General features: G+C 41.4%; 4 protein-coding genes across 5 annotated transcripts; 2 read left to right on the top strand and 2 right to left on the bottom strand.

Moving 5' to 3' along the window:
* Nucleotides 1-529: 529 nt before the first annotated feature.
* LOC111322206 (NFX1-type zinc finger-containing protein 1) lies at nt 530-10,500 on the bottom strand. Of its 2 annotated transcripts, none has more exons than XR_015998876.1 (5): nt 10,259-10,500; nt 7,544-8,983; nt 4,514-7,038; nt 2,815-4,076; nt 530-2,604 (listed from the first exon to the last, which is right to left on the bottom strand). XR_015998876.1 is itself a non-coding variant. In XM_088753825.1 (5 exons), the coding sequence occupies exons 1-4, from the start codon at nt 10,350-10,352 to the stop codon at nt 2,889-2,891; spliced, it is 5,247 nt and encodes a 1,748-aa protein (XP_088609951.1). In that variant the 5' UTR covers nt 10,353-10,500; the 3' UTR covers nt 530-2,604; nt 2,888. The 2 variants fall into 2 exon arrangements, 1 of the variants encoding a protein (XP_088609951.1); XM_088753825.1 differs by having other exon boundaries at nt 2,888-4,076.
* A 745-nt stretch (nt 10,501-11,245) lies between these two features.
* LOC111322227 (uncharacterized) lies at nt 11,246-27,726 on the top strand. The gene is made up of 5 exons (XM_022925298.2): nt 11,246-11,407; nt 17,127-17,171; nt 17,823-17,927; nt 18,237-18,353; nt 18,590-27,726. Exons 2-5 carry the CDS (start codon nt 17,132-17,134, stop codon nt 26,209-26,211), a joined length of 7,884 nt encoding a protein of 2,627 aa, XP_022781033.2. The 5' UTR covers nt 11,246-11,407; nt 17,127-17,131; the 3' UTR covers nt 26,212-27,726.
* Nucleotides 12,455-14,035, top strand: LOC148734415 (uncharacterized). Its single transcript, XM_088752777.1, has one exon. It carries the CDS (start codon nt 12,455-12,457, stop codon nt 14,033-14,035), a length of 1,581 nt encoding a protein of 526 aa, XP_088608903.1.
* Nucleotides 14,342-16,857, bottom strand: LOC148734416 (uncharacterized). Its single transcript, XM_088752075.1, has 2 exons — nt 16,598-16,857; nt 14,342-16,515 (listed from the first exon to the last, which is right to left on the bottom strand). The coding sequence occupies exon 2, from the start codon at nt 15,818-15,820 to the stop codon at nt 14,717-14,719; it is 1,104 nt and encodes a 367-aa protein (XP_088608201.1). The 5' UTR covers nt 15,821-16,515; nt 16,598-16,857; the 3' UTR covers nt 14,342-14,716.
* Nucleotides 27,727-27,847: the final 121 nt, after the last annotated feature.

Consider the following 27,847-nt stretch of genomic DNA (forward strand, 5'->3'; position numbering starts at 1 on the left):
CCGCCTACATACCAGGTTTATTTACGCCGTTGAACCGTTGGGAGAGCATATTAAAGTGTTCACTTGATGAACCAAGAAGGTTTGTACACACAAATGGAAATACCTCTTACTAACTGAGATCGAAGTCCGTACTGTAAGTTACGGACTGAGTCTGTTTTTCGCTCGGATTTATCCTTAAAACTCCTAGCGCGAGAGCCATAAATCCGCGCGAAAAAAATGATGTTCCATAACTTACAGTACGAACCGAGAAAATGAGGTTATTAAGATATTTATTACATCTGTGTTCGAATGGAGGGGGAAGTTTTCAATTCTAACAAAATTTTGTATTTAGTGGGCTGTACATTGATATGTGACGCGCTAAATTGACCAACCATCAACTAACTAGGAGATATAAAAAGATAGAATTATCTATCGATAAACCGCCATGGAAATGAATTCTTAGAAAGCCTTCTTTAACAGCCGCATCAAGTTAAGGGTACGCAAATTGGAATCTAATTCCTACCCTAGTTGTAAGACATTGGACTGATCGTAAAAGGATAAAGAATAATTATTGATTTATTCGGCACGCAATTTCAAAATGAGGCCTGAAATATTTCTCTATTTATTATTGAAATTTATTGCCATCGACTTTGTCCTCACCGACACTCTTCAGGCACACTGCCAGAATCGGCTTGTAGCAAATCTTCCAGTTGTCAATTTTCGTTCTCAGCCGCGAGAAGTGCCATCACCAAAGACAAGTACAGTTGAACCTGAGTTTAGGGGTCACCCACGGGGAATGGCGATACGATTTTCTCAGTGTTTTTAGCAGACATAATCCGAGAAAATTTGACAGACGACCTCGGACAAAAAATGGTAAAGCTTTGAACCTGAATGAGTGGCGCGAAAGGCGACGTGTCATATGCTTATTAACGATATCAAAGACACTCATCGTAATTTTTCAAGTGCGCTGGTACGGCTTTTCTCAGGGCTGAAAATCCTTGAAAAAAAACACTACACTAAATATGATTAAAAAATTGTAACAAAATCTATTATTTTAACACCATGCAAGTTTTTTAGAGCCAAACAATCGAGTAATACGTGCTCATACAAAAGTGGAAACCAGTCCGGCAGAAGACGAAGTCTATCAAAAATTCACCTCTAGGAAACAACTATTTAACAATGGACATGTATTAACGTTAAATTGTAGAAGGCTAGTTGATCACATCTGAACAGGTAGCCGAATTTTCCAAAAGTACATCACTTCATATTTTCGTTTATTGAACGATTATGAGTTGGTTACATATTGTTTTTCTATTTGTTCCGCTGTATTACTGGATTGAGTGTTTGAACCCACCCACTTTAAACAAGGGCGGATATTCAGACCTCAAAGCTGTGGCCAAAGTGCTCAGTGCCTCAGTGCTTTCCTCAGGAACCATACATTGCCTACAGAATGGCGTAAGGAGTTCTGAGGGATTGGCAATTAAAGTTGCCAATGATGACGACGAAATGCCTCAGCAAATTTTGCAACAAGAAAAAATTCTTTTATTCTTTAACACTGAGTAGTTGGGTGGTGTTTTAGACTCTTTAAGTTGAACTCATGTTTGAAACTGGAGACTTTTGATACGACATCGAGATCCTCTCATTTCATCTTAGGGTGAGAGAATGCGGTTTTAATCGCTTTCCCAAGTGAATAGAAAAATCAATACTCAACCACCTCTTCGAATCGTTCGAAAAATTGAAAACAAAACTACTCGAGGACTTATCTGTCTTTCAGGTCATAGTATGAATAAACTGAATAACGTCATACAATGACATAAAATGGGCTGCTCTTTCATGAAGAGTAACATGGCAACATCCTGTGTACACCCAATGTTTCCTAAGAATATCAGTAAAATATGTAGTGAAGTATCGATCTACGAAAACACACGTGTCAGATGATTTTTCTTATTCTGCATTGAGAGTTTCTCTACATTAATGAAACGTGAAAAAAGTTGTTGCTCAATTCAAAAGAAGCGAAGAAAAGAAAAGTCACTCGACACTCGTCTCGAATACTGGGGATTTAATTCCGCACTGACAAGCTTCGGTCATAAAGAAAAAGGCGCTATCTGGTAATTTGCGCCCGCCAGACGCACACTAATCACCCATGAGAGCATGAGCAGTGACGGCTACATTGAAGGTGAGCTACCTGCTTCACTTACCTTCTCAATCATGTTTTTCATTCTGCTGCAAAACCGCTTCTATAGACCACTTTCGTAAATGGCTGCCGGATTAATATTCTTTTGTTTAAATTTAAATGAGCCCTTCTGGCCTCGCTTGAGATAATGTATTCTTTTGAATTTTGTACGAGAGAACGAGGCCTGAAGGACTAATTTAAATTTAAACAAAAGAATATTAATCCGGCAGCCATTTACGAAAGTGGTCTATGGGAGTTATTTTCATGATGTAGTTTGTAAAATTGACCACATCGATTATGTCTCAATGTTGGAAAAATGTAAAGTTTTGTTTTAACTGTAACCTGTGGAAACGATCCTGAAATGTTCTCTTTCAAACAGTACACGCCTTTGTCCTTCAAGCTCACAAATCTGCTTGTTCTTGGACTAAACAGTATACATTGCCTTATCCAATCTGAAATGAGATTAAAAAATACATTAACCTTTGTGCACGCATCTAATAGAAACAAGTCACTTGCAACACTGTCTAATCTAACAATATATGTACAAAATACACCCTAACAGTGACCTATCTTTAACATGGCCTTCTCACGTTTCAATTTAGAGTCAAAGCTTCTCCAGGATAAAAAGGTCAAATTTAAGACGTATCACCTTTTTTAGTCACCTGTACTATCTAAAGAAATGTTGGCGTTCGTCTGGTTATAAGCCAATTTTTAAAAACATCCAAAAAATATAACCTCAAAATAGCTTATCCCACCCAGTTGTACCGCACTCTGGACATTCGCCTAAGACATTATGGGGATGTCCACTAGGACACCTGTGCCACAGTCCTTGAGAGAAGTTCATTGGCCTGGAAATTTCGATTCGCTCTTCTGGAGTCAGACTTTCCAAACCACATTGTTCTCGGATCTCGTTTATTGTATCCTCAATCTCAACGAAAGCTTCATCCCTGAGCTTCTGGCCAGCGTCCAGCTGCCTGCCAAGTGTCTTCAGCCACTCTTCTTGGTCAGATGCGAGAGTAACGGAACGCTCTTTGATTTTGCACAATAGCACTCGAATGTTCAGCGACAAACTCACACATGTGGCTTCATCCCGTATATCACTCAGCCTCTGATGGGAGACTTGGAACTTCATTAGATCTTCTTCCAAATGATTAAGTGTTTTATCAATATCCCTTGCTGCTTGTAAGAACATATCATCAGGGTGGCTTGCACTGGGTGGTGTAAGTATTCCATAAGGAGTCTTCTTCAGAAGGTTCGTCTTCACCCTCTCTCTTATCTTGTATATTTGGATCAGTATTTTCATCTGGTTCTTAATTGTGCTCAGCTCGGCCATAGTTTTCCTTTGCTGCAGCCAACCCTTCAAAATATCGTAGCTCGTGAGCTTGCAAGTTTGCTCTTCACTGAGTGATGGAGATTTTCGTCGACGAATATCGGGATAATTTTGTGTAAGGGAAAAGGCTTCTCTTTTCAAAATTTCGGTCAATTGCTGATATTTTTCCTCTTCCTGGTTCAATTGGGCCTTAACCTTCTCGATGTCAGCCAACTTTCCTTTAACGATGTCACCATACCGGTAGCTAATCCTGATGGGAGTCTGGCATCTGGGGCATTCTTTCAACTTGATATCGTCACTTTCGCTGACATTGTCCATCCAACAATCCATTGCTGTAACCTCAACCACATGTCCACAGTCTAACAACTCAATGAATCTGGCATTTTTATCTCCTTCAGTTCCAAAGTACAACTGGGTAACCTCGTTTTTATGGCAAATTCTGCACATCTTTGGGCAAGGTTCCCCACAAAGACCAATGCACGGGTGGTTGCATTTAAGTTTCTTCCTACATGGTTCGTTACACCGAGGACGGTTGCATTTCTCACCGCAAAGCTTCTTGCATTTGAAGTGGGGGCAAACCCAGGTACAGCGTTCCTAAAAAAATGATAAAGAACAACCTAGGATTATTCTGCTCATGAGAGCACATGACATCAAATCAAAGGAACCCGCTATTTAAGATAACACTTTCAAGCATGATCAATGGAAACGAATTGTATGACGTTAGGCTTACTTTTGAGGCAGCCTGTGGCTTTGTTGAATGGGTTGATATTCTAATGTTTATGAGTTCCAGCCATAATTTTCATGTTATGCTACTGTATGGTGATGTTTTCCATAAACAGTTAAGATGCAGAGACCGGAGAAAAACCAGTAATTGTGTAGGTAATGCCTTTTAGTTGGGGGCACACAATCTTGAAATTCAATGGAAAATTCAATATTATCAAACATATTATGGACCAACCACAGCCACCCTGGTTAAGAGAAGGAGTTTTTCCATAAAAGTTTGTGTACAGTTACTGTATTTTTAAACTTACCTTGCACGGTGTGCAAGCTTCCATACACTGTCTAGGGCATCGGCTGTGGAAACACCGATTCTCGCATTTCTCAGGACATGGTGGGCAGTTCGTTGTGCAAGGTTCTTTACAGGGGTGAAGGCAAACCCTTCTTCTCTCACAGTCGGCCTTGCAGGGAACGTGCATTCTTCCTTGATTGCATTCGCTGCAGTTCCCGACGCAGGGATGACCACAGTCCAAATTTGCCTGACATGGCTCTTCGCATCGAACATATTCTGAAACCTCCCAGCAAGACTTTTCAATTTCATGACCACAATCGAATTCCTTCTTGACAATCCTCTCACACTGGAAAGATGCACATTCCTCCCAGCATTTTCCAGGACACAGATGACCACAGGGCAGAAAGTTCCAACACTTACTCTGGCACCTAAATTCCTCCACTGCCATTCCACATGGCACAAGCTGTTGATGTCCACATTTGGGGATCTCCTTTTCCACTTCTTCGGGGCACAATAGGCAGCCCTCGCCGTAGTGGCACTTTTTCTTGCACTTAGTTTGGTGCTCCGAACAGACCTCGGTTAGACAATCCTTCTGGCATTTGTACAAGGTATGGTCGCTGTCATCGGGATGACATACCCTTGTGCAACCGTGGCCGCAGCGAAGTCGAAACGTGCAAGGCAACATACATCCACCCTCTGGTGCTGACTTGAAGTCGTCTGCAACCCTTGCGTGGATTTTCCGATCGGGGTGGTTACTGCAAACCAACTCTAGTGCTTCTCCTATGGCATTACGATCTTTCATATCTCGGGCAATTTTCTTCCAAAGTTCATTTTTCTCAGCCAGCAAGGAGAAGTTGCCGATGCAATAGAAACCTTTCCGAGCTCGAGACAGGGCAACGCAGACCCGATTCTCAACTGCAAGGAAGCCAATTTTTCTCTGCTTGTTAGATCTTACCAGGGAAAGCAGAATTATTTCATTCTCTTCGCCTTGAAAATTGTCAACAGCCGTGACTCTGACTCCGTCAAATCTCTCTTTCGGCATTGTCCTTTGTAGGGTAATGACTTGCCCAGAGTACATGGTCAACACCGTTATTTCACGTGGTGCATATCCTTGCAGGATAAAATATTCGCAAAGTGCTGCGATGAATTCTGCTTCGTGCTTGTTTGAATGGCTCTTGAGTCTGTCATTTAATTCACTTTCATCTTCAAGGACTCGGTGATCTATGAAGTACATGTTTTTCGATACACCTTTTATATCGTCGTATTCATGAACATCTTCATGATCTTGAAGACCTTTGTAGATAAACCTCATAAGTCGCGCGATTTCAGGTCTCATTCGATGCTGAGTGTTGAGTTGGTAACATGTCATTCCACTATTCACCATTCTTTCAAACAAGGACACGTCAAGATGATAGTCCTTCGCTAGAGTATATACGGACGGGTTCGGTCTCAGCTGCTGGTGATCACCAATCAAAATCAAATGCTGGGTGTTCTTCGTCAAGGACGTTATGATATGAGCTTCAAGAACTTCTGCTGCTTCTTCAACGACGACTAGTGTCGGTTTAATCTCTTCCAGTAAGGCACGGTACTTTGCTGCACCAGTTGTGGTCATTCCAATCACTACAGCATCTTTTAGGGCGTGCACTTCTCCTTGGATTTTAATCTCTGTGTAGCGCTTGCAGATGTCCTCGTACTGCTTATTCTTCTTTGAAATTTCCTCTTGGCAGTTGGACTGGAACAATCTGAGCCAAAACAAATACAGCCTCCAGCGTTCCTCGAAGGGGAGGATCCAAACATCATCAATCTTGGAAAGTTGGGTCACAGTGAGGGGTTGAAGCTTGGATTCTCCTGCAAGAACTTTCAAATGATCTCTCGAGAGATTGGTGGGACACTGTTTCTCTTGTCCAGTGTTGTCCTGGATTTTTAGGAGTTGGAACTGATTCTCACCAAGCAAGCGCTGGTTTTGAATAATTTCAGCTTCTCTGTCTACTTCGATGCTACCTTCTATTGCTTCCTTCGCGTCTTCATTGGAACTACTTTGCTTGGCAACGGATTCAGCGGTCTGAGTCTCATTCAATGAACTCCTCATCGCCACAGAGTTTTGTTCCAGACCAAGCCAGCTTTCAAGGACTGATTTTCCTTGCAAGTTTAAAATGCTCTCTTTTGCTTTAAATTGGTTGAGGTGTTTCTGGGCGACAGAGCTTTGCAGGTCTGTCAGGCTGAGGATGTTTCGCTTACTGCGCGCCAGTCTGTTACGTACTCTTTGTATGGCCTCTTGACATTTAAACATTTCTTGCTTGACCCAGCGCTTGCTGTCGGAAGGCTTTGTGTGTTCTTGTAAGTTGTAGGCTTTAAGTAACTCTGAAGAACTTCGACCTCCAACTCTTATCACTCCCGTTTGTTGAAATTTTAGTACCCCTTCTAGAAACTGGTCCAGGGCGTGGTTTGTGTAACAAACCATCAACATGGTGGACTTCTTCTCCTCGTCCCAGGCATGCCTATTGTCTAAAAGTGCTCTCACAACCTTTAAACCGACGTATGTCTTACCTAGAGGAAACAGGGTAAAGAAACAATTAAAAGATGAAAAAACAGAACTTAAATATAGAAGAAAATTACTAGATGGGCTATTGATCAGCGCCTTGACAGGTGGGTGACCAGCTGGTGAGCTTTGGCTGAGGTCACTATGTCATGCTGCTCTGAGGCACACTTTCACAGTGCTAGTTCCCCGAAGACAGATGAAGGAGTTTGAAGTATTTTAAAGTAACTCAAAAGGAAAGTTATAGAATAATAGATCACCATTGTAATCACCATTATTGTTTAAACAATTCTTGCGGCTTTAAAAACTCCAGCATGTTTTAGGGAAACACGCGTGAGGTTGGTCTAAAATTTCCCTTCTTTAATAGTTTATAGAAGGATATTTTAGTGATCAAGTTGCTTCGTTGGCCAATACAGCTCAATAAGCCTCAATACAGGCCCTTTTGAGGCTTTTAGAAGTTAAGACACTATCTACTTTTTTCTTTTTTTGGAGTGGTAGAGATGGAATTGACTTTACCTGTGCCTGGAGGACCTTGAATGACTGAGAACTCTTCCGTTAGGGCACCCTTCAACGCTTGAAATTGAGAATCGTTGAGTTTCACATCATCGACGTCAGGCCATGTCTTAGAATCGCAAACGGCCACTTTGTCTGCACCCTCGTGCACACTGAGAGTCTCCCTCAGGTCGTACCATACTTGTTTTTCGGATTTGAGGTATTGAGGAGGCTTGACATCGGGGTTACAATGGACCAAGTACTCTTGAAATGGAAACGTGTCAGAGGTAATCTGCTTTAGCTGTTGCAGAATGGGTCGATAGGCTTCAAAATAAGCTGGCGATTCCACCATTACATACTTATCATACATCCTATGTGTACCCTCGAGACCGTCGAAAAACCGAATGTCCAGCCTTCCCGTCCGGAGTTCTTCTGGTTTGCGATTAGCTACTGTCGCAAATAGCATGGTTTCAAAATTATCCTTTGATAAGCAGAGGAATGAACCATACAGCAAACGCTTTGAATGCTCCCATGGTATCTTTCTGAGGTTCTTCATCTCCAGACGAATTCTATGAACAATTCCAGCCATTGTACAAACGGTGGTCATAATTTCGACATTTTCGTAAATGTACAAGTCTTGCGATCTAGTTTTCTTCGGAACCTTCTTCCTGATTTCTTTGATTCCCTCGCGCAGCGGGGCGACAAAATCCTCGCGAAGAAGGCGAAATTGTACATCTAAGTAATCATCTAGGTCTTTGTACTTCGCCATTTTAACAGTTTTGTTTTGTCGCAGAAAGGGCCTCTCCTCTGAATTGATTTCAGTCTCACTCGGATAGATGGATATTTCTCTAAAGTCATTTGGCGGGGGTGGCTCCACGTCTTGTTTAACTTTCGGCCATTTCGATGCTTGTTCCATTTTTCGCTCCTTTCCGATTTGCTCGCGTCTTTTAAGAATAAGCGTTTCCACCTCTTTCTTGTAGTCTTCAACCTCTTTCAAATCAAATTCGTTTAGAGCTCCACTGAGTTTATCGATCGGAACGTCGTAACAGGAGTTGGGGAGTTTGGCAAGCCATTCCTTGAAAAAAGTTATCAAGCATTCCACTAGTACAGAAAATTGATCTGAATCCATCTCCTCTTTTATAAACGGGAGATTTAAGATGTAATTTTGCAAATGAGTGTGCATAAGGGCAGATCCCTTGCAGATAGACAACACTTCGATCAGATTCTGTATCATCATAGTGTTGCACATTTTGCCCAGGATTTCCACAAGCAATGTCATCCAATCTTCTTGGATAACATCAGCGTTTACCAACAATTCAAAGCTGTCGCGACACTGTAGGAGGGCTACTGCCATCTCCGATGGTTCCATAGACCTTATCTCTTTCAGTTTTCGATAACCAAGATGTGGACCTCTTTGCCTACCCCTGTGTGGTCTTTGTTGATGTCGATCTCCACCGAAAGAACCTTAGAGGTGATAATTAACAAAAAAAATTTTAGAAACAACCAGGTATTTTTTGGGAAAACGTCCCTTTCTGTTCTGATTACTAATGCTTTTATGCATCAAAAAAAAAAAAAATCATTATTTCAGTGCTATGTTTGTGAACCGTATATCTCTTGGATAATAAAAATTTAAGAGGCTCTGCTTTTTGATTGTGCAAAGAGAATTTACAGCTCCAATTCTTGATACATTAATCAAAGTTAGCAACACTTGATGAAATAAATCAAGGTAAATGAACGTTGTTTTTATTCATGCCTCTAGAGTATTTCTCACTATGAAGTGAATTGAGATCACAGCTTTTTATTCAGTTGTACATCAAATTCAATAACGTAACTGTCACGCAATATATAAATTTCGAGCATGAGTTCTTTAAAGTTGAGATGTATTTTAAAAAAATTGAAGTACCTGACTCGTCTTGGGGTTTTTAGCAACTTATGAAGGACTATTTGTAATTTCAGAAGTCCCATAGTGAATCGAAATCACTGAGGCTGAAATTTGCGTATGTAATTTTAGTCCTCGTTCGTTAGACCATTACCAAAGTAGAAATTGCAAAATATTTTTCCAGCAACGACACCTCAGCTTTTAACCTTCCTTTTTCAATTGTGAATAGATACATGCAGAACATAGCGCACTTTATCGGTGTGCAATCTGTGTATTTGTTTGATTGCAAGATTCACCAAACACAAGTATGTTTACATGTAAATTCACATTTGAAATATCACAATATCAGACACAGACACGACCCATCCACTTCCTGTTTTTAGTCTCCTAATCAAAACAGCCTCGCCAAATATAATATTTCTGCTGGAACCAAGGTCTCCTTGATTCAGGGCTGACATCGATTGATGCATGAGTTCCTAAAACTTTCTTTTAAGTAATATTGTCACATTAAATCAAACCGATTGGAAAGTTCCGTGATGAGCTTAACACGATATACCTTTTTTCTTCTTCTAAATGCTTACATCAATAAAGAATTGTCGCATTATCATTTGAATCGACGATGAATGTAGCACGTGCAATATTCATTCTTGTTGGTATAAGCAAAACACATCTTAATCAGGAATCAAGGGAATAGCTTAGGATCAGTGGAGTAAATTTCTTAACCGAATTGCCCTCTGAAAACCCGAAAGGGATTTGTTGTCACGTAATCAAAAGTTCAGATCTACTGAACAAGATATAATTATGTAGACTGGGCTAGTATGAGACGGAATTCTCCTCTTTAAAGCGAGTTATGATCCTACCTTCTCCTGCGTTTGGAGCTGTACCTCTTCCTCTGCCTCCTCTACCTCCTCTACCACCACGGCTTCCTCTTCCACCAAAACGACCTCTATCCATGACACGAGATATTCAATCTGTGGTACAAATTATATCTCCTGTTGAAAGGCAACAATTTTTGGAAAGATCAGCATAGATTTACGATTTCGAAAGCGAAATAAGTCGACAACAAAGTATGTCAGCTATGTTGTTTGTCGTTTCGCGGAAAAAGAGGAAGTGTTCGCAGGAATGGTTACCAATGCAGAACTTGGTGTGATTGGTCAATGTTAACAAAGCTGTCTGGGTAAGGCTCGGTCGGATTTATCGCACGGGAATATATTTTTCAGGGGATTTACGGAATGGAAGAGAAAACAAACTTCGCCAAACAGAAGAAGATTCAGGGCTACATGCAGGCTATACAACAAGTGTGCATGAGCATATTTCTTGATAAAGTGGTAATACAGTGGTAATACAGTGGTAATACAGCCACACAAATTATCCGTCTTTCCTTACAGACATGAAACAGTTCACAACTTTGGCTGAACTGTTTTGTGAGACCAAAATATCAATAGTTAACCTAAGAGGTGCAAAAGTAAACGTTTTCGTGGACCAGTCCGTCACGTGGTCCACGGGTCCGGTCCATAGCAGGGATCCACGAACAGGGAGCAGTATTATCCGGTCGTTCAGTCTTTCTTAGCTACCTCATAGAAGCCATAACTCAGCCCAAATATAAAATCACTTTGTTCAAAGCATTTATATCAGTTTGACTTCTTACTTCCACTTGAAATGACTAAATGATGAAATTTGTTAAATTCATCCATTTTGATCACCTTTTGACCAGATAATATCTTTTTTGTTCTCGAAAGAATGAAACAAGCGCATTCCTACAACGATCCGTTGTCCATTCCGGTTCTTTCATATAGCTTTTCCCAGAAAGATATGAATCTCATTAAGATCAGACCATTTTCCGAGAATTTAAGCAGCCAAGTTATTATCCGAGAAAGCAAACATTTTCTCGGCTGTTCTCTACTGGAAATCTTTGATATTTCCCCGTTTACCAGAATCTGAACAAGTGGAAATTAAAGCTGTCGTTCCCGGAAGTTAAATTTCAGATTTTAGCTGCGTACCTAAGTGAGGTAAGGGAATATTATCAACTTTAATTCTTCAGGTTTCACCGTTTGGCTTAGAACTTCCGAATTTGCATTACGGAGAACAGCTGTGTCTGTGTCATGGAAAGGAGAAAAGTTCCCGATCATAGGTATCCTTACAATTTTCATCAAATGAATAAACATGATTTTCGATCAATAGGACGTATTCCAGGTTGAAATTTTGCGTTTGTCGTCAACTCGCCCGTTCATCTACAAGTTAAGTGAGTTTGCCTTTAAAACGGATCAGCTGCAGTGATTGTTAGTTCTTCTAAAACTACATGCTCCATTATTTTTCTATAAATAAGCTGTTGTCTTTGTATTGTTTTTAACATTCAAATTAGCTTAAGTTCTGTTACGTAAATGATGTGCCAATGTATATCTCACTAGTCAGAACATAAAGGTGCTCTTGTGACTTTCGATTACAAACTGAGTATTTTACTCTGTATTTCCGTCTGTGTTTAGACAGATCTTTCGTCGAGGGTTTTACTATCACACGATTTTCCAACTTTGAAAACACAGAATGTTTGTCTATACGCCACGCCACCTAAGCCGTCTAAATTTTATAGTGCTACGGAATGTGTGCACTGAATCACCTAAAAGCGGTGCTGGCACCTTCAGGCCCATAAGATTCTATCATTTGGGCTCCTGAGATACCAGGGGTCACGTTTCAGATAAATTGATATAACTGTCGAAGCTGCATCTCTAAAGAACAGAGACAAACAGGTCTATGCTGCCTTACTAAGCACAAATTAAAATTCATCAAAAAACTGGAATTGAGAACGTTGTTTAATCGACGAGCATACCTACGCAATTTCACGTGGGTTTCAAACATATTGGGCTGCAAATGTCGAGGACAATTTCACTCAGACCAAATTTATTCGAAGCATTAAACAAGGAAAATCCTCGAGTATTATACTCCTAATTCCAAAATGGCGGCGGCCGATGAGAGTCTGGATCGAATAGCATGAAAACGAGGCATCGAGGGCCAAGTCTCGTGTTTACGTATGTAAATTAATGGCAAAGAAAAAGAGCATCATGCCGCAAAATTGCTGTGTCCCTGGCTGCACTAAGAAAGTTTACGAAGAAGATGGTATTAAGATCTCTTACCACAAGTTTCCTGAAAATAGAGATTTATTTATGAAGTGGATCGTTGCCATTCGAAGAGATGAGGGTAAAGATTTCAAGGTGACAGAACACACGAGAGTTTGCTCGCGACATTTCAAATCGTCAGATTATCTACCGTCACTCACAGGCCGTAAAAAGAGTTTGAAATCCATGGCAGTCCCATCTTTGTTTCCTTGGAAGCAGGGTTCGCCGATAAAGCGAAAATCACCGAGGAAAAGAACTCTGATTTTGAAAAAAACCGCGACAAAATCACAGGAGACGACAATTGCGCCAGCACGAGTCGACAACTGTTCCACGTGCAATCTAGTGACATTTCAAGAATCTCGCGCTTCCTCCCCGTCAACACTAGCAGATTCGGCAAGCACCACAGTAGAAGAACCAGCTGAGGATCTGGAAGCTCTTATTTGCGAACTTAAACTTGAAAATGAACGGCTTGTCGGGGAAATCCGTAAAATCACTATTTCAAATAACAATTTCCAGTCGGAAGTAGAAGAACTTAAACGCCGGAACGATTCCTTGCAGTCAAGAGTGTTCTGCATTGAGAAATTTTTGCCCTCGGAGAAGGATATCGCTTTTTATACGGGGTTCCCAAACAAAAATGTCTTAGAAAGTGTTTTCGCGTTTTTAGATCCTGGTAAGAAAGGGGAAAATATAAATTACTGGCACTCGGATTCACCATGTGATGTCCCCTCCCCACCTTGTCAGAGGGATGAGGAAGATATTCCCAAGCAGGGTAGGCCACGCCAATTGAGCCCAAAGGAAGAATTCTTTTTGACCCTTTGCAGACTAAGGCAGGGGTTCAAGGAGGAGCATTTAAGCCACTTGTATGGAGTCTCACAGACAACAGTAAGCAGAATAATAATTTCATGGATAAATTTTATGTTCTTAAAATTCAGTGTAATTCCAGTGTGGTTATCAAGAGCAAAAGTGGATTTGTGCATGCCTGCTGACTTTAAAGACAAATACCCCTCAACTAGGGTCGTTATTGACTGTACTGAGGTACGATGCCAGATGCCCAAGAGTCTACGCCTTAACAGTGAAGTTTTTAGTTCTTACAAAAACCACACAACTCTTAAAGGTTTGATTGGCATCTCACCAGGAGGTGCTATTACCTTCATCAGCCAGCTATACACTGGTCATATTTCTGACAGGGAAATTGTTACAAGATCAGGATTTCTGAATCTGCCTTTTAATAGGGGAGATTCTGTCATGGCCGATAAAGGCTTTACTATTCAGGACCTTCTACCCCTTGGAGTGTCCCTAAATATTCCACCTTTTTTGGGAAGCAAGGGTCAAATGAGCGCAGCAGAAGTTGTTGAGACACAGTCGATCGCTTCTGTTTGGATTCATGTTGAAAGGGCAATAAATAAAATTAAAAATTTTCATATATGGGATAGTGTAGTACCGTTCACCCTGTTTGGGGTTGTAAACCAAATGTGGGCAGTATGTGCCATGCTATGCAATTTTCAGAACAGCATCATAAGTGCATAACTTGTTTTGATAGCAAAATATTTATGTTTGAGGGAAAACTGAAAAAGGCCCTGGTGTTGAAATCTCTTGGCAAATGATTTTTTTAATTCAATTCTTATCCTTTTAGTTTTTATTTTGTATGTAAAATTTTCAAGAAGTTGCAAAATAACTTTTTGGGCTAATTAACAGCACGATGTTTGTTGAAATTGTGCATTGCCACGTGATGTAGACACCGTAGAGACTTGCGCTATGATTACAAAATTGCAATCCAATATATAGTAATTTTGCAAATATTTTTCTTTTCAATAGTCTCAACTGACACTGAAATATTTGCCAGTATTTTTTATTATTACAATAAATTATGATAAAAGGCCAGTTGTCTTTGTCAGGGTATTTGGTTTCTATAAAAAAAAAAAGAAAAAGAAAAAAACTACAGTTGGCTCCCGATTACTTGAACCCTCAGGGAAATAGCAATGATTTGAGTTATCGAGGGTAAAAATCATATAGAAAATGACCTGAAGGAAAATGTAAATTACTTCGAGTTAGCGGTAAGTTAGAGAGGGTTCGTCAATTATCTGAGTCAAATGTAGTCTTGATTTCTTTACACATTTATGATCACGACTAACTTCATATGAATAGATCATGAGTATTCATTAGACAATAAAATTTGTAACATACTGCTTTGTATTTTTTGGCTATGTTTTACAGAGCAGCAACTGGAAGAAAGTGCTTGAAATAATAGTCACATAGTTTTCCACATAAGTTGTTCCAGTGGTCCTGATCAAACTTGATCCTCTCCACACTTAGTCCTTTACTAGTGTAAACAATAAAGTCACACCATGGTACCCCTGATAGGCCCATAAGTCCTTGCACCTGATCGTAGTAAACATGGCTTCTTTTTAAAGATGGCTTCCCATTTTTGTTTTCCATAAAGAAGCCAGGGTCATCACAAGCCTCGAGGGGAGTCACATGGAATTTCGACGATGGGCATTTTACCTCACCAAGCCCAAACCTGTCTTTGCAGCTCAAGTCAATGATTTTGGCATCTGGGGAACATCCTAAAATTGGAACCTTCGGAGAAACAAACAGTCCACTCTTTAACACTTTTACAGGTTTTCCCATTTTCCTCATATGTTTCTCATATTCCTTCAGTGCCACCGGCTCATACTTTTTGCCATGTTCTACAGCAGCTGAAGAAAATGTCTTCTGTGCTAAAAGATCTTCCACAAATTTGGTGTGGTTCCTCTGTCTTCGAGAAATTTTTCCAAAATTAGAGGCAGTGAATCTCAATTTTCTTTCTCGCATCCATTCCTCACAACTTGCTTGCTCTCTGGTTTTCTCTTCCATTTTGTTTGCCTCTATAACACCAACAGTCAAGCTCTTCAGCAGTTCCATTTCTTTAACAGTGAGGTTGTCAGGGGTCTGAAATGATCCGCAGAAATCATCCAATGGGAACGAAGGGTAGGCCGGGAATTCATTTGCTGTGCAGTGTTCTGTACAGTCAAATCCATCAAACAAGGTTACAAATGTGAAGTTCGATTCAGTAAAGGAAAGCTGATACGATCCAAATGACCCAACTGGGCATTGCCCAAAACGAGTGTCAACAACAGGTGATGTATCAATACTCGAGGGATCAACCACTTGAGTTATGCCAAGCATTGAGCTATGCTGCTCAAGAGAATGTAGTAATTGTTCAAGCTTCCTCTTCTGATCACTTTCTCCCTTTCTTGCTTCTGTCAGAAGACAAGTTACTCCTGTTTTTTTTGACACGTTCAGCATTATTTGCAGGATTTGAAACAACCACATCCATGACAGGCTGGGAGCGGATACCTTCTAGTCTTGATTTGTGCCAATTTTGCAAAGCTGATGTGCATGCACTGGTTGGATTTTCATCCTCCTCATCCTTCAAATCTCGCACATCTTTGCAATTATAAATAGTGTATTTGCAAACTTTTATCATTAAAGCCAGAATGTGATTGCAAAAACCAGATTTACCTGCAGCACAACTTGGCCCACAGTAGGCATACTCCACATTTCCTGTCACCATACAGAGTGCTAGTTTTAAGTTGTGCGGTGCTTCATTGACCTTGAAACTATGAAAACACTTGGCACGGAAGTAAAAATACCTCTGATCAGAGTGCGTTTGTATTTCATGCAAATACTCATCAGCCAGAAACTGCTTGGCTTTTGGTAATCCTGTGGGCAGCGAATGATGCTCACCATGTCGATGCTTTTTTCCAGAATCACTTATATGTTTCTCTAATTTTGCACGAGTAAACATCGGGACTTTGGCAAGGGATGTACCCCATCCGTTCGCAGGAAAAGCGATGTTCTTTGTGTTGTCCGGGTCCGGCGGAGTCGACAAGTCGGAATCGGCGGATTCGGCTCTTTGGTCCTCAGTACAGACTCTGTTACGATTCTGTTTACGCCTTGTGTAGATAAAATTTTCATCCGGATCCACAAGGAGATGAGCAACATTTGCTTGGAGGTAGTCGTTGACTCTGTAAAGGAATGAATCCAGTAAGATTCAAGGCCATAGCAACCACAGCAATGATTTGAAGTCAACATAAACACATATCTTACCGCTTGCAAAGTTGCGCTTTGGTCGATAATCCTTTACAGCTATCCCCGCGACATTTCAACCAAAACTTCAACTCAGAATTTTTTAAACGATTCGGATCTCTTCCGTTTAATGAACTTCCCGGAATATCGTCTTCAGTTAAAAACGGAGGACCGTACACAAGAGTGTTTGCAAGAGACGCCATCTTCTGTTGTCTTTGGCGTTGGCCCTCGATGCCTCGCTTTCGTGTCAACTCGGCCCAGACCATCCGCGGTGGCCGCCATTTTGGAATTAAGCGTATTCAAGAACGAACAGATCCTCATTTTAATCCCACAAAACATTTAAAGAATTTGTAAAAGTGCAGTTAATTAAGTTCTCAAGATCCAACCTATTCCCATATGGTCGAGTATTTGTAACTGATTCACTTTCATGTGTTTATTCAGATGACTTGAACATTATTGTTTCATTCTAATACTTCTAATCCACGCTATTATTGTAAAAGTTTTTACAATAACTGCACGACTTTTAAAAATCGCTAATCTTTTCCCTTAGGCACCATGCCATGGAAGAAAGGAAGGCGTAAGAAAGATTCCAAAGGTAACTGAACGCATGACTCTCTTACTAAATCTTCATAGAGAACACGTTGAATGAGCGCTATGGCCTTCAGAAAAGCAGAAGCAAACCCTGCTTTCACTTCTGGAACCATTTCCATTCCGTTAGCAAATAAATTAGTGACAGGTGGCAAAGAGCTGAAATTTGAATCACAGCCAAATCAACCAACATTAGTACTGCAAAGGATGACAAAAAAGGGGAAAAGGATTTAGCAAATGGACATGAATACGTTTTGCAATGTTTAATATTTCAGTGGCGCGCGTGTAATTCCACATACATACATTTACATACATTTTTATTTTGTAGAATACCTTGAGACAAGTTACCATTGCTACACAAGTGGCATATAACTAACTCTTCTTCCTGGAAAACTACATTTGTGTATAAAACAGTATATTTCTTTCGTAACGTACAAAACGTAACCGAGAGTAAATAAGAGAAGAGTGCAAAGTGGTAGCTCTTCGACCTACTCCTTTTTACAGGGGCTTACATTTGTCATCCAATCATATATGAATTGTTACCTGCAAGCTAAATTAGGCAAACAAGAAACTAAAAATGGAAATTAGATCTTTACTCGTAGCCATAACGAGGTAAAACGTTTCTATGAATATCAGTTTAACTTCTTTACATATTTAGAGTCAGACGAAACAGAACAAAGACCACCCTTACCTAAAACACCAGGAGCTCACCCCTCCGAACAAAGAGCAGGTGCAAGTGGAGCAACTGCTGATGAAATACCAGGTACACGGATGGTTTCCGTGGTATGCAATTGCAATCAACCCTCTCAGGGTTACATAAGAATGTCGCAGTTTCTCGAGACAAATTTACCTACATCCAATTTGTTTTTTTTGTTGTTGTTGCCATGAGTTTATGAGTGCGTTCCGTTGATTTATTGATTCGTTTTTTTGCTGTTATTATTACTTGCTTTGACTGATGGGTACGGCAGAGTTCTTTAATATCTGCCGATAGCTTTACCTACTCAGGTTGTCCTTTACCGGCAGTCCGCTGTAATACTTTAAGTTTCAATTGATTGTGATCGTCTGATTTTAGATGGCAACTCGAGGAACTTTGGACGAGGTCACAGAGGGTGGAACAGATCAAAACCTTGGGAAAGTAAAAATGAAGGATTCAGGGTACCGTCTCGTGGAAGAGGAGGAGTTAATCAAGGTTAGTTAGGGGAGAAAGAGTTATGTGTTCCTAACCATAACGTGATGCCTCGAGCAAGTGGCGTCATAATTCTTTTGGTACTCGCGAAATCGATGTTTCTAAGCACCAAACTCGTCATAGTGTTTTAATTTTCGTTCTATTAAAACACGTTACCCCCTGCATTGCAAATGATGGGATAACTGATACCTTTAACTTGCCGACATAATGCTTTTAAATTCCGACTTCTTACCAAACAGAGACGTTCAAAGTACAACGGCCAGGAAGAGTAACCCCTGTGAGAAGAGATCGAAAGCCCAGGGCACAACACTATACACGTGGTAAGTTTCAAGCTGGACAATTTCATTTCCTGGAGCTGAAACCATTAAAGGACATGGATTCCACTGAGGTGGTTAGCGTCTTAAATGAGAGTATGGCCCGTCTCAAATATTTTCTGAGGTCTGATGAGGAAGAGCACAACAGTGATGAGTTCATCATGGATCTCACCTGCACACTAGCAAATGCTTGCAGCGCACCACCAAGTGAGAAAACAAACAAGATTCTATCCTCCCTTAAAGGCTCAGTCTTCTTTAGCTCCAAGATTCCACGTTTGTTAGATCGCATACAGGGGTCAACAACCTTGCACGATCAAGAATCTCGAAAACAACTTATTCAGTGGTTGATTGTAGTGTTTGGGAAGTATTTGAGGCACTTGCCGAGTTCCTATGCCGATCTGCCTTACGATCAATTGAAACGAGCTTTGGAACAGTCCAACATTGATGGAAAGGATAAACTCCAAAATGATTTGCAGGCTTTTAAGCACGCTAGAGACGACATCATAAGGGCTGAAAGACAGAAGCATGGAAAACGCTACATCAACAAGGCAGGGCAAAAGCCACCTAACGATTTCAGAGACATACCGGTTTGTCCCACTAGCAAAGAAATCAGAACTCAAGAACGACCCTTCCTGCGAAAGAATATCACTAAAGGGAGGTATGACGATGCCGAGCACTACCTGGATGTGCAATTTCGACTTCTCAGGGAAGACTTCCTTGAGCCACTTAGAGAAGGCATACCCGAAATTGTCCAAAATGTACCAAGAAGACAGCGGAAACAGTTGATGAGAAGTTACCCGGGAGCAAGAATCGTCGACAAGACTTTTACGCCGTCTGGAATAACGTACAAAGTACAATTTGATACCTCGAAATTCGATACCAGAAAGTGGGCACACTCAAAACGTCTTATTTTTGGCTCATTCCTTTGTCTTTCTAAAGATAACTTTGAGAACATGCTTTTCGCCACGGTCTGTAACCGAGAACCATGGGAACTGGTGAAAGGAAAAATTGAAATTCGCTTTATTGAGGGGCAAGATGTCTTTGGAATAGAAAATTGGAAATGTGATTATCAAATGGTTGAGTCACCCGCTTACTTTGAAGCGTACCGTCATGTTCTTACAGGTCTAAAGGAATTGGATGAAGTTACCATGCCCTTCAAGAAATATCTGGTCGAATGCAGTGAAGAAGTCAATCCACCAGAGTATCTGAGGCGCGAGGATACTCAACACTCGGTGTGTTATGATCTTCGTTTGGCTTTGGATGTACCGGAGTTGGCAAACGTTAGTGCGGTGCCTATTCTGCTGCCTGAAGCGTGGCCCTCAGTTGAGATGCTTCCCCTTAACGATTCACAGCTTGAAGCCTTGAAAACGGCTCTTACAACAGAGTTTTCGGTAATTCAAGGCCCGCCTGGAACGGGGAAGACGTATGTTGGAGCCAAAATTGTGCGATGTTTACTTGAAAACCGAGAAACTTGGGACCCCGAAAGAATTTCGCCAATGCTCATGGTGTGTTACACAAATCATGCTTTAGATCAGTTCCTCGAGAAAGTGTTGGAATTTCTCCCCAAGAAGGAAATCATTCGTGTCGGAGGAAGATGCAAAAGTCAACAACTTGAAGAGTGTAACCTGAAGCTATTTACTCGTAAATACAAGATGTATGCAAGAAGAGACGAGCTTAGAGAGATAATTGACAAGAAATATATCGAAAGGACCCAGTGGAGAGAATTGCTTGCAAAAGCTGACAAAGTCCTTTTAGAATTCGAAGACTTGGAAGAATTACTGAACGCAGAGCACATAGAGCAGCTATACAATGCCGTTTTCCCCCACAATGCTGCAGGCGAATGCCGAACTCCGAGCAACACTTTCAAACTGTGGTTGTGCAATAACAAGGAGATGAACTCATCCAATCAACAGTCAAAGAGCAAGGAAAGTGAGGTGAAAATCTCCGAAGAAATATTAGTCCTCCCAGACAACGACGGAGGAAAAGATGATAGCGCTTCTTGGGACTACACATCGTTGGCAACGTCACTGGATTTGGAACAAAGTAACAGCAACAATCAACTTACAGTTGAGACTGGAAGCTCGACACTGTCCTCAGTATCTACCGCTGGAAACACCACACTAGAGAAACCTGATGAGACTGATGCATCAAACGTCTCAGTTGGTAATCCCAAGTTCAACAAAGACTTCAGTTCAGGCCTGAGAGAATTCATGGAAACGCCTCTTAAAGAAACCATACGAGAAGGCATTTCAGGTCTAAATAGCGGCACGTTGGCTGCATCAGGAGCTTTTCAAGCCATTTCAGACGCAAAGAATGTGCCAGCGTTAAAATCACTGAAGGAATCAAATGAAGGAGAAGACAACCCTCAGGTTGAGAATCGTCAAACTTTGACTGATAGCCATAAAGAAAGTGCCGAAGAAATAACAGACGTTTTTGAAGAGAAAATTGCAGTAGAGAAGGAAGCTGATTTGATTCAAGATCAAAGACGCATTCACGGAGAAGAAGAATTTCTGCCGGTAATGTCGCAAAAGGCAGGAGAACTTAGTCAAAACTGTGATGATAAAGGCGAAATTCCTGACCACGAAGAGGGATGGGAAGTGGTAACCTACAGAAAGAAAGGGAAAAAACTCTTTGCGTGGAAGCAGGCAGTGGATGCACATCCCAAAGAGGAGATGGAAAACGTTTCAAATGCCGACGATACTAATCAAACAAAACCTTCAAGAAAAAAGAAAAGGAAAAAAAGAAACAAGAACAAGAAGAGCACAGTCACAATAACAGCAGACATAGGATCAGTAAAAACGGATCTGGAAAAAGTATCGACGATGTCAAACGATGAAGCGATGACCATTGAGAACATCTGGTTGCTATCCCCATCAGATCGACTTCGACTGTACCTTTCGTGGGTAGAAAGCTACCGTGAACGCTACCGAGTAGAAGTCATCAGAAGCGAACAGGAATATGAACAACTTTGCCAACAGTTCGAGGGAGTCAGATTTGAAGAGGAGAAAGAAGTCATGCGTCGGGCAACAGTTGTTGGTATGACAACCAGCGGCGCAGCGCGGTATCACTCAGTGCTACAGAGAATTGCTCCCCAAATCGTTGTCATCGAAGAAGCAGCAGAGGTTATGGAAGCCCACATCATTACTTCTCTGTCGGCCAACACAAAGCATACGATTCTAATAGGAGACCATAAGCAACTCCGTCCGAAGGCAACAGTCTACGAACTAGCCCAAAAATACAATCTTGAGATATCACTGTTCGAAAGAATGGTCATGAACAGTATGGATTGTAAGCGTCTGGCCATACAACATCGTATGCGTCCTGAGATTGCCGAATTAACGAAGAGGATATATGATCACGAGATTGTCGACCATAGATCAGTCTGCGAGTTTGAAGACATCGCTGGTGTAAAATGCAACCTGTTCTTTATTGATCATTGCGAGCCTGAAAAACTGGAAGGTGGGCTACAAAGTTACTCCAATTCCCACGAAGCTGACTTCTTGGTTGCCCTCTGCAAATACCTTATAATTCACGGATACCAGCGGAGCCAAATAACACTTCTAACCATGTATACCGGCCAGTTGCTACTTCTTCAAGAAAAGATGCCGAAAAAAACTTTTGGAGGAATTAGGGTCTGTGCAGTGGACAATTTTCAAGGTGAAGAAAATGACATCATCCTCCTATCATTGGTGAGAAGCAATTCAGAACGTAAGATTGGTTTCCTGGGAGATTCAAACAGAATATGCGTTGCATTATCAAGAGCCCGAAAAGGATTTTACTGCATTGGAAATTTCAGCTTGTTGAAAGGCCAGTGTAAGCTGTGGAAGGAAATTTGTGATCATCTTCAAACAAAGAATGCTGTCGGGAAGTCACTGCCAATTGTTTGTAAGAAGCACAAACATGAGACCGAGGTTAGTTCTTCAAGTGACTTCGACATTCACGGAGGTTGCAAAATGCCCTGTGACTACCGACTCAAATGTGGTCATGCCTGTGACAGACCATGCCATGCCTATGACATGGCTCATGAAAACTGTCAATGTACCAAGATTTGCCTCACGTCGTGCCCAAACGAACACCAGTGTAAAGACAGGTGTCATTATCCCAGAAAATGTCGCCCATGCCATATCAAGGTGTTAAAGACAATTCCTCAATGTGGTCATGAACAATCAGTTCCCTGCAGCACCGACCCGGTGACATTTTCTTGTAGAGAAAACTGCAAGAAGATTCTGCCTTGTGGACATGAAAAAACGCTTCTGTGTTATCAAGATCCTACTGTGTATAACTGGTGTGATACGATCTGCACTAAGGTTCTGAACTGTGGTCATTCTTGTTCCATGAGATGTATGGACCCCTGTCAATGTACCACTGAGATTGAAGTTGTGCTTGAGTGTGGACATCGAAAAAAGCTTTTATGCCATATGAAGGACACCTCACCAAAATGTACTGAGAGGTGCAACAGAGTTTTGGATTGTGGACACACTTGCTCCAGTGTTTGTTTTGAGGACTGCAGAATAAGGCAATGTAGAACCATGGTTAACAAGTCTCTTCCTTGTGGTCACGAGAAAAAAGTCCCTTGCCCACAAGACCCAGCATCTGTTTTCTGTTACGCTCCTTGTCAACGACAGCTCGATTGCGGACATAAGTGTCCAACTGTGTGCGGGCGTCCCTGCCAAGAGGTTCAGTGTCAAGAATTGTGCCTAAAGAAGTGTGGTGGTGGTCATATTTGTCCAAAACCGTGCCATTATGGTATTTCTTGTGGGGATTGCATGACAATGGTTGATGTGGAAATTCCAAAGTGCAAACACAGTACTCGGAAGCCTTGTCACGTAGATACAGCCACGCTTAACTGTGAAAGGCCATGTGAGAGGTTTAAAGCCTGTGGACATCCCTGTCTGGATATTTGTGGTGCAGACTGTGAAAACCAACCATGCAAGAAGAGGGTTGAAGTTCAACTGTCATGTGGACATCAAAAGTCCCTGTTATGCAATGTTACAAGGAGTGGTACAGAGAATTTACAGTGCAACGAGATAGTCGAGAAAGAATTATCCTGCAAACATAGAAAACAACTTCCTTGTCACAAATGTCCTGACGAGTACGAATGCAAAGAGAAAGTCAAAGTAAAATTATTGTGTGGACATACAAAGTCTCTTGTTTGCTCCGTTGCAACCGGCAACCTGCAAGGTATTTCCTGCATGGTAAAGATGGAACGAAAACTACCTTGCGGACATGAAGCAACGCTTCCGTGCTACAAAACGCCTGAAGAGTATCTCTGCGAGAAGGAAGTTGAGATTATTCTTTCCTGTTCCCACAGGAAGCTTGTGACATGTGCCAGGGCAAGAACTGAACCGGGAAACGAATCCTGTTATACAACTGTAACGAGAAAACTAGCCTGTGGGCATGAAAAGGAGATGAAGTGCTCAGATAAACAGCAGGAGGCATTTTGTGAAGTTTCTTGTGAACGCTCTCTTCCATGCAAGCACCCTTGTCCCGGAAAATGTGGGGATAATTGCTCTGGTTTCAAATGTGCCGTCACAGTTTCAAAATTTCTGGCTTGCGGATTTCATAAAATGAATTTCCTATGCTCTGAAGATGTGTCCAGGGTCATTTGTACAAAAAACTGCACAAAATATTTAGTTTGCGAACATAAATGTCCTGGTAAATGTTTCGAAGACTGCAATCAACACAAATGCCAAAAGAAGATACTCAAACATCTTCATTGTGCGGGTAACCACTCTCTGAAAATGGCTTGTAGCGACGACCCCACAACTGTAACATGCCGAAAGCCATGCGAGAAAACTCTGGATTGCGGCCACCCATGTCCGGGGCTATGCTTTGAAGACTGTGAAAACATGCAGTGTATGAGAAGAATAGAAAAACGTTTTCCATGCAATCATGAAGAAGCAGTTAGTTGCTGTAAAAGTAAGACTGCTACTTGCTCAGCACGCTGTGGGCGTCGAAAGAGCTCATGCAAACATATTTGTCAGGGAGTTTGTGGTCAAGACTGCTCCAAATACCCCTGTATGGTGGTTGTGGTAAAAAAACTTTCATGTGGTCATAACGTTAAGATGCCTTGTAGCCAGAATGCTGATGATGTAGAATGCCCTGCTCCATGTAAAGATTATTTGCCTTGTGGTCACCAGTGTTCAGGGAATTGTAGCGATTGTCATCAACGGGATTCACATGAAATGTGTCAATATTCATGCCGTCGATTGCTTGTTTGCTCACATCGATGTAAAGCCAAGTGCGGTGAGCCTTGTCCTCCATGTGACAGAAAATGTGGCCGACGATGCCCTCATGCTAGATGTACAAATCACTGTTCGCAGCCGTGCAAGTCATGCAAACAACCCTGTACCTGGAGTTGTCCTCATTACCAGTGTAATAGCCTTTGTGGAGAAGAATGCGACCGACCTCGATGTGACGCTCCCTGCCCCAAAAAACTGTCTTGCCGCCACCCGTGCATTGGTTTATGTGGTGAGAACTGTCCTACTGTCTGTCCCGTTTGTCATCCTAAAAAGTTCTCTTCTTTGTTAGCTAATGGACGCGGTAAAAAAATGGAATCAACAAGATACTTGCAGCTATGGGATTGCAATCACATTGTAGAGGTCAAGGAGATGGACAAGTGGATGGACTCTCATTTGGATAATGACGCTCAACTCATAACAAGATGTCCGAAATGCACTGTAGCAATAACATTCAGCTATCGTTACGCGAGAATTATCAAAAAGATGCTCACGAACATTGAAAATGTAAAGATACAAGTGCAAGAAGTTGAAAGGGAAGTAGGAAAGTCAATCAGTCTTATAGGAAAGGACCTACTGCGTCTAAATTATGTTGTTCCGAGAGTCCTGCTGTCTCCAAGAGAGGGCGCCCATCTACCACAATGCATTCCATGGAATTGGAACCCCCTTACTTTACGAGGAATGCCAGAGCGCCGGGTTTCTTTAATGTTCACATTTAAGAACCATTTGATGATACTTAGGCAAGCACAGCAAGCTCATCCAGTGCTAGAAAACATTCGCAGACTTCAAGCAGAATCACAAAACCAGGTTGATGAGGGTAGGCTGTTAAAAGACATCGAAGACTCCTTTGGACAAATCAAAGAATACCTTGAGAAACCACAACTGGATTTAAAAACACTCAGTCAAGTTCATCAACAAACCAAAAAGATCTTTCTTTTCTGTCATGTTTTAGAGGCCCAAAGCAAGGCTGTGCAGCAACGGATTCCTTTGTCCAGAATGGGTGAAACTCGGCTAAGATTGGCTCGCGAGCGGTTTGCTTTGTTCCTTCAAGGTGAAGATAATTCTCTGGATCTTGAATGGTTGGAAAAAATCGTCAATGCGTTAAGAACCGAGGTAAAACTTCCTATTCTACAGGTTGAAGAAATTCTGAGCTTTGCAAATTTTCCAGGATATCAAAGAGACGTCTGGAACTTGTGTGGACAAGGTCACATGTACTACACGACTAGAATTGTGCGAGGTGGCAAAGACATTTCTGTAGGGGGTGAAGGTTGCACTCGGTGTGCGGATGGTCACAATGAAACAAGTTAACTGAGAGACTGATGTAGAATGATGTAAAACACATTCAGCAAATCTGAGTTCAGGTGTGCAATATTATACAGCGGTTTAAACACAATTACCCTTTAAACCGTCCTAAACAGTCTAGCGTGAAGAGAACATGAAAAATATGCAGAAGTCAGCGGAAGCGCAAGAACATTAACTTTCTTGTCACTGGTTGAAACACCGTCTTGATGGTGAAGGTAGTGTCGCACAATGTTTACAACTAATCTTGAACTTAAACGACGTCTATAACTTGCGGGAAAAAAGTTGGACAACATTGAACAATATTGAACTAGAGAATTTCCTTTGGCCAACTGACGTAGTGTGCGTGGTAAGGATAATTCTGATAACGCAGAGAGTGAGATATCCTTAATGAGAGGCCGAGAACGTATTGTAAGTGGACTGCTGCTTAAATCCGTTCCTTCAGCTTTCAAAGACGAGACTTGAAAAGACTAGTAGATACCTCTGTTGCCCGTACATAATTAAGACCCGTTTTCAGTCTCCACGAAAGAAACTGTTTGGGGCTGCGTCGGTGGGAGTAACGAAATAATTTGGATATATCAACAAAGTTGAAATGGTAAATTGGCCACCGTAATGATTACAAAAGCTGACGTTTCGAGCGTTAGCCCTTCGTCGGAGCGAATAGAGGAATTGTGGGTTGTGTGTGCTTTTAAAGGCAGAAAATGGAGCTACGTTATTGGTGGGTGCATGGCGACGAGAAAAACATGAATAAATTAGTGGAATGGAAAGCGTTCATTGATCCCTGTGGGATTTAGACTGCCGGTTTGAAAGATGAGCTTTTGTTCAAGATTTTTACGGTTTTCCGTGCCACCTAAGTGCAAGGAAAGACCGCAGATTGCCATATGTTGCTTAGAATTAGAATAAGTCTACATCTCACAGGGATCAATGAACGCTTTTCATTCCACTAATTTATTCATGTTTTTCTCGTTGCCATGCACCCACCAATAACGTAGCTCCATTTTCTGCCTTTAAAAGCACACACAACCCACAATTCCTCTATTCGCTCCGACGAAGGGCTAACGCTCGAAACGTCAGCTTTTGTAATCATTACGGTGGCCAATTTACCATTTCAATTTTGTTGATATAACCAAATTATTAGTTTAAGAGAGTTGACCAATGGCATGTTTTTAGCCATCACAGTGCACTGATGGATAAAAAATGATGACAGCAAAAGAAACATGTATGTGTACTATCGTAGTGAGTAAAGAATCCTACCATCAGGAAACTTCATGACAAAGAAAATGGTTAGACGATCTCTCTTAACCCATCCAGTTCCAGGAGGGACTAAAGAACATTCAAGAATGTTTTCTCGCAGTTTCGATACATTTTCCCCACGGAAAGGCGATGAGAAAATAAAAATCTATCAACTGGGGACATTGCTTGACTCCACACCGGGGGCGGAGATTAAAATAAATGTGTGGCGGAAAGTGTGAAAAATCGATTATTTACATCTTGCAATTGGGATTAAAAAGTTAGATTGGCAAATCGACGTTTATTATCTGTCGAGAAAGGAAAAAAAAGCGACAACAGCTTCTGAACAATCTTTATACCTATTACGCCTGCTTGTAGCGATTCCCAACGTTTAGTATCAACTCTTGTCAACTAC

The sequence above is a fragment of the Stylophora pistillata genome, chromosome 3 (genome assembly GCF_964205215.1).
Source record: "Stylophora pistillata chromosome 3, jaStyPist1.2, whole genome shotgun sequence".
NCBI classification, from domain to species: domain Eukaryota; kingdom Metazoa; phylum Cnidaria; class Anthozoa; order Scleractinia; family Pocilloporidae; genus Stylophora; species Stylophora pistillata.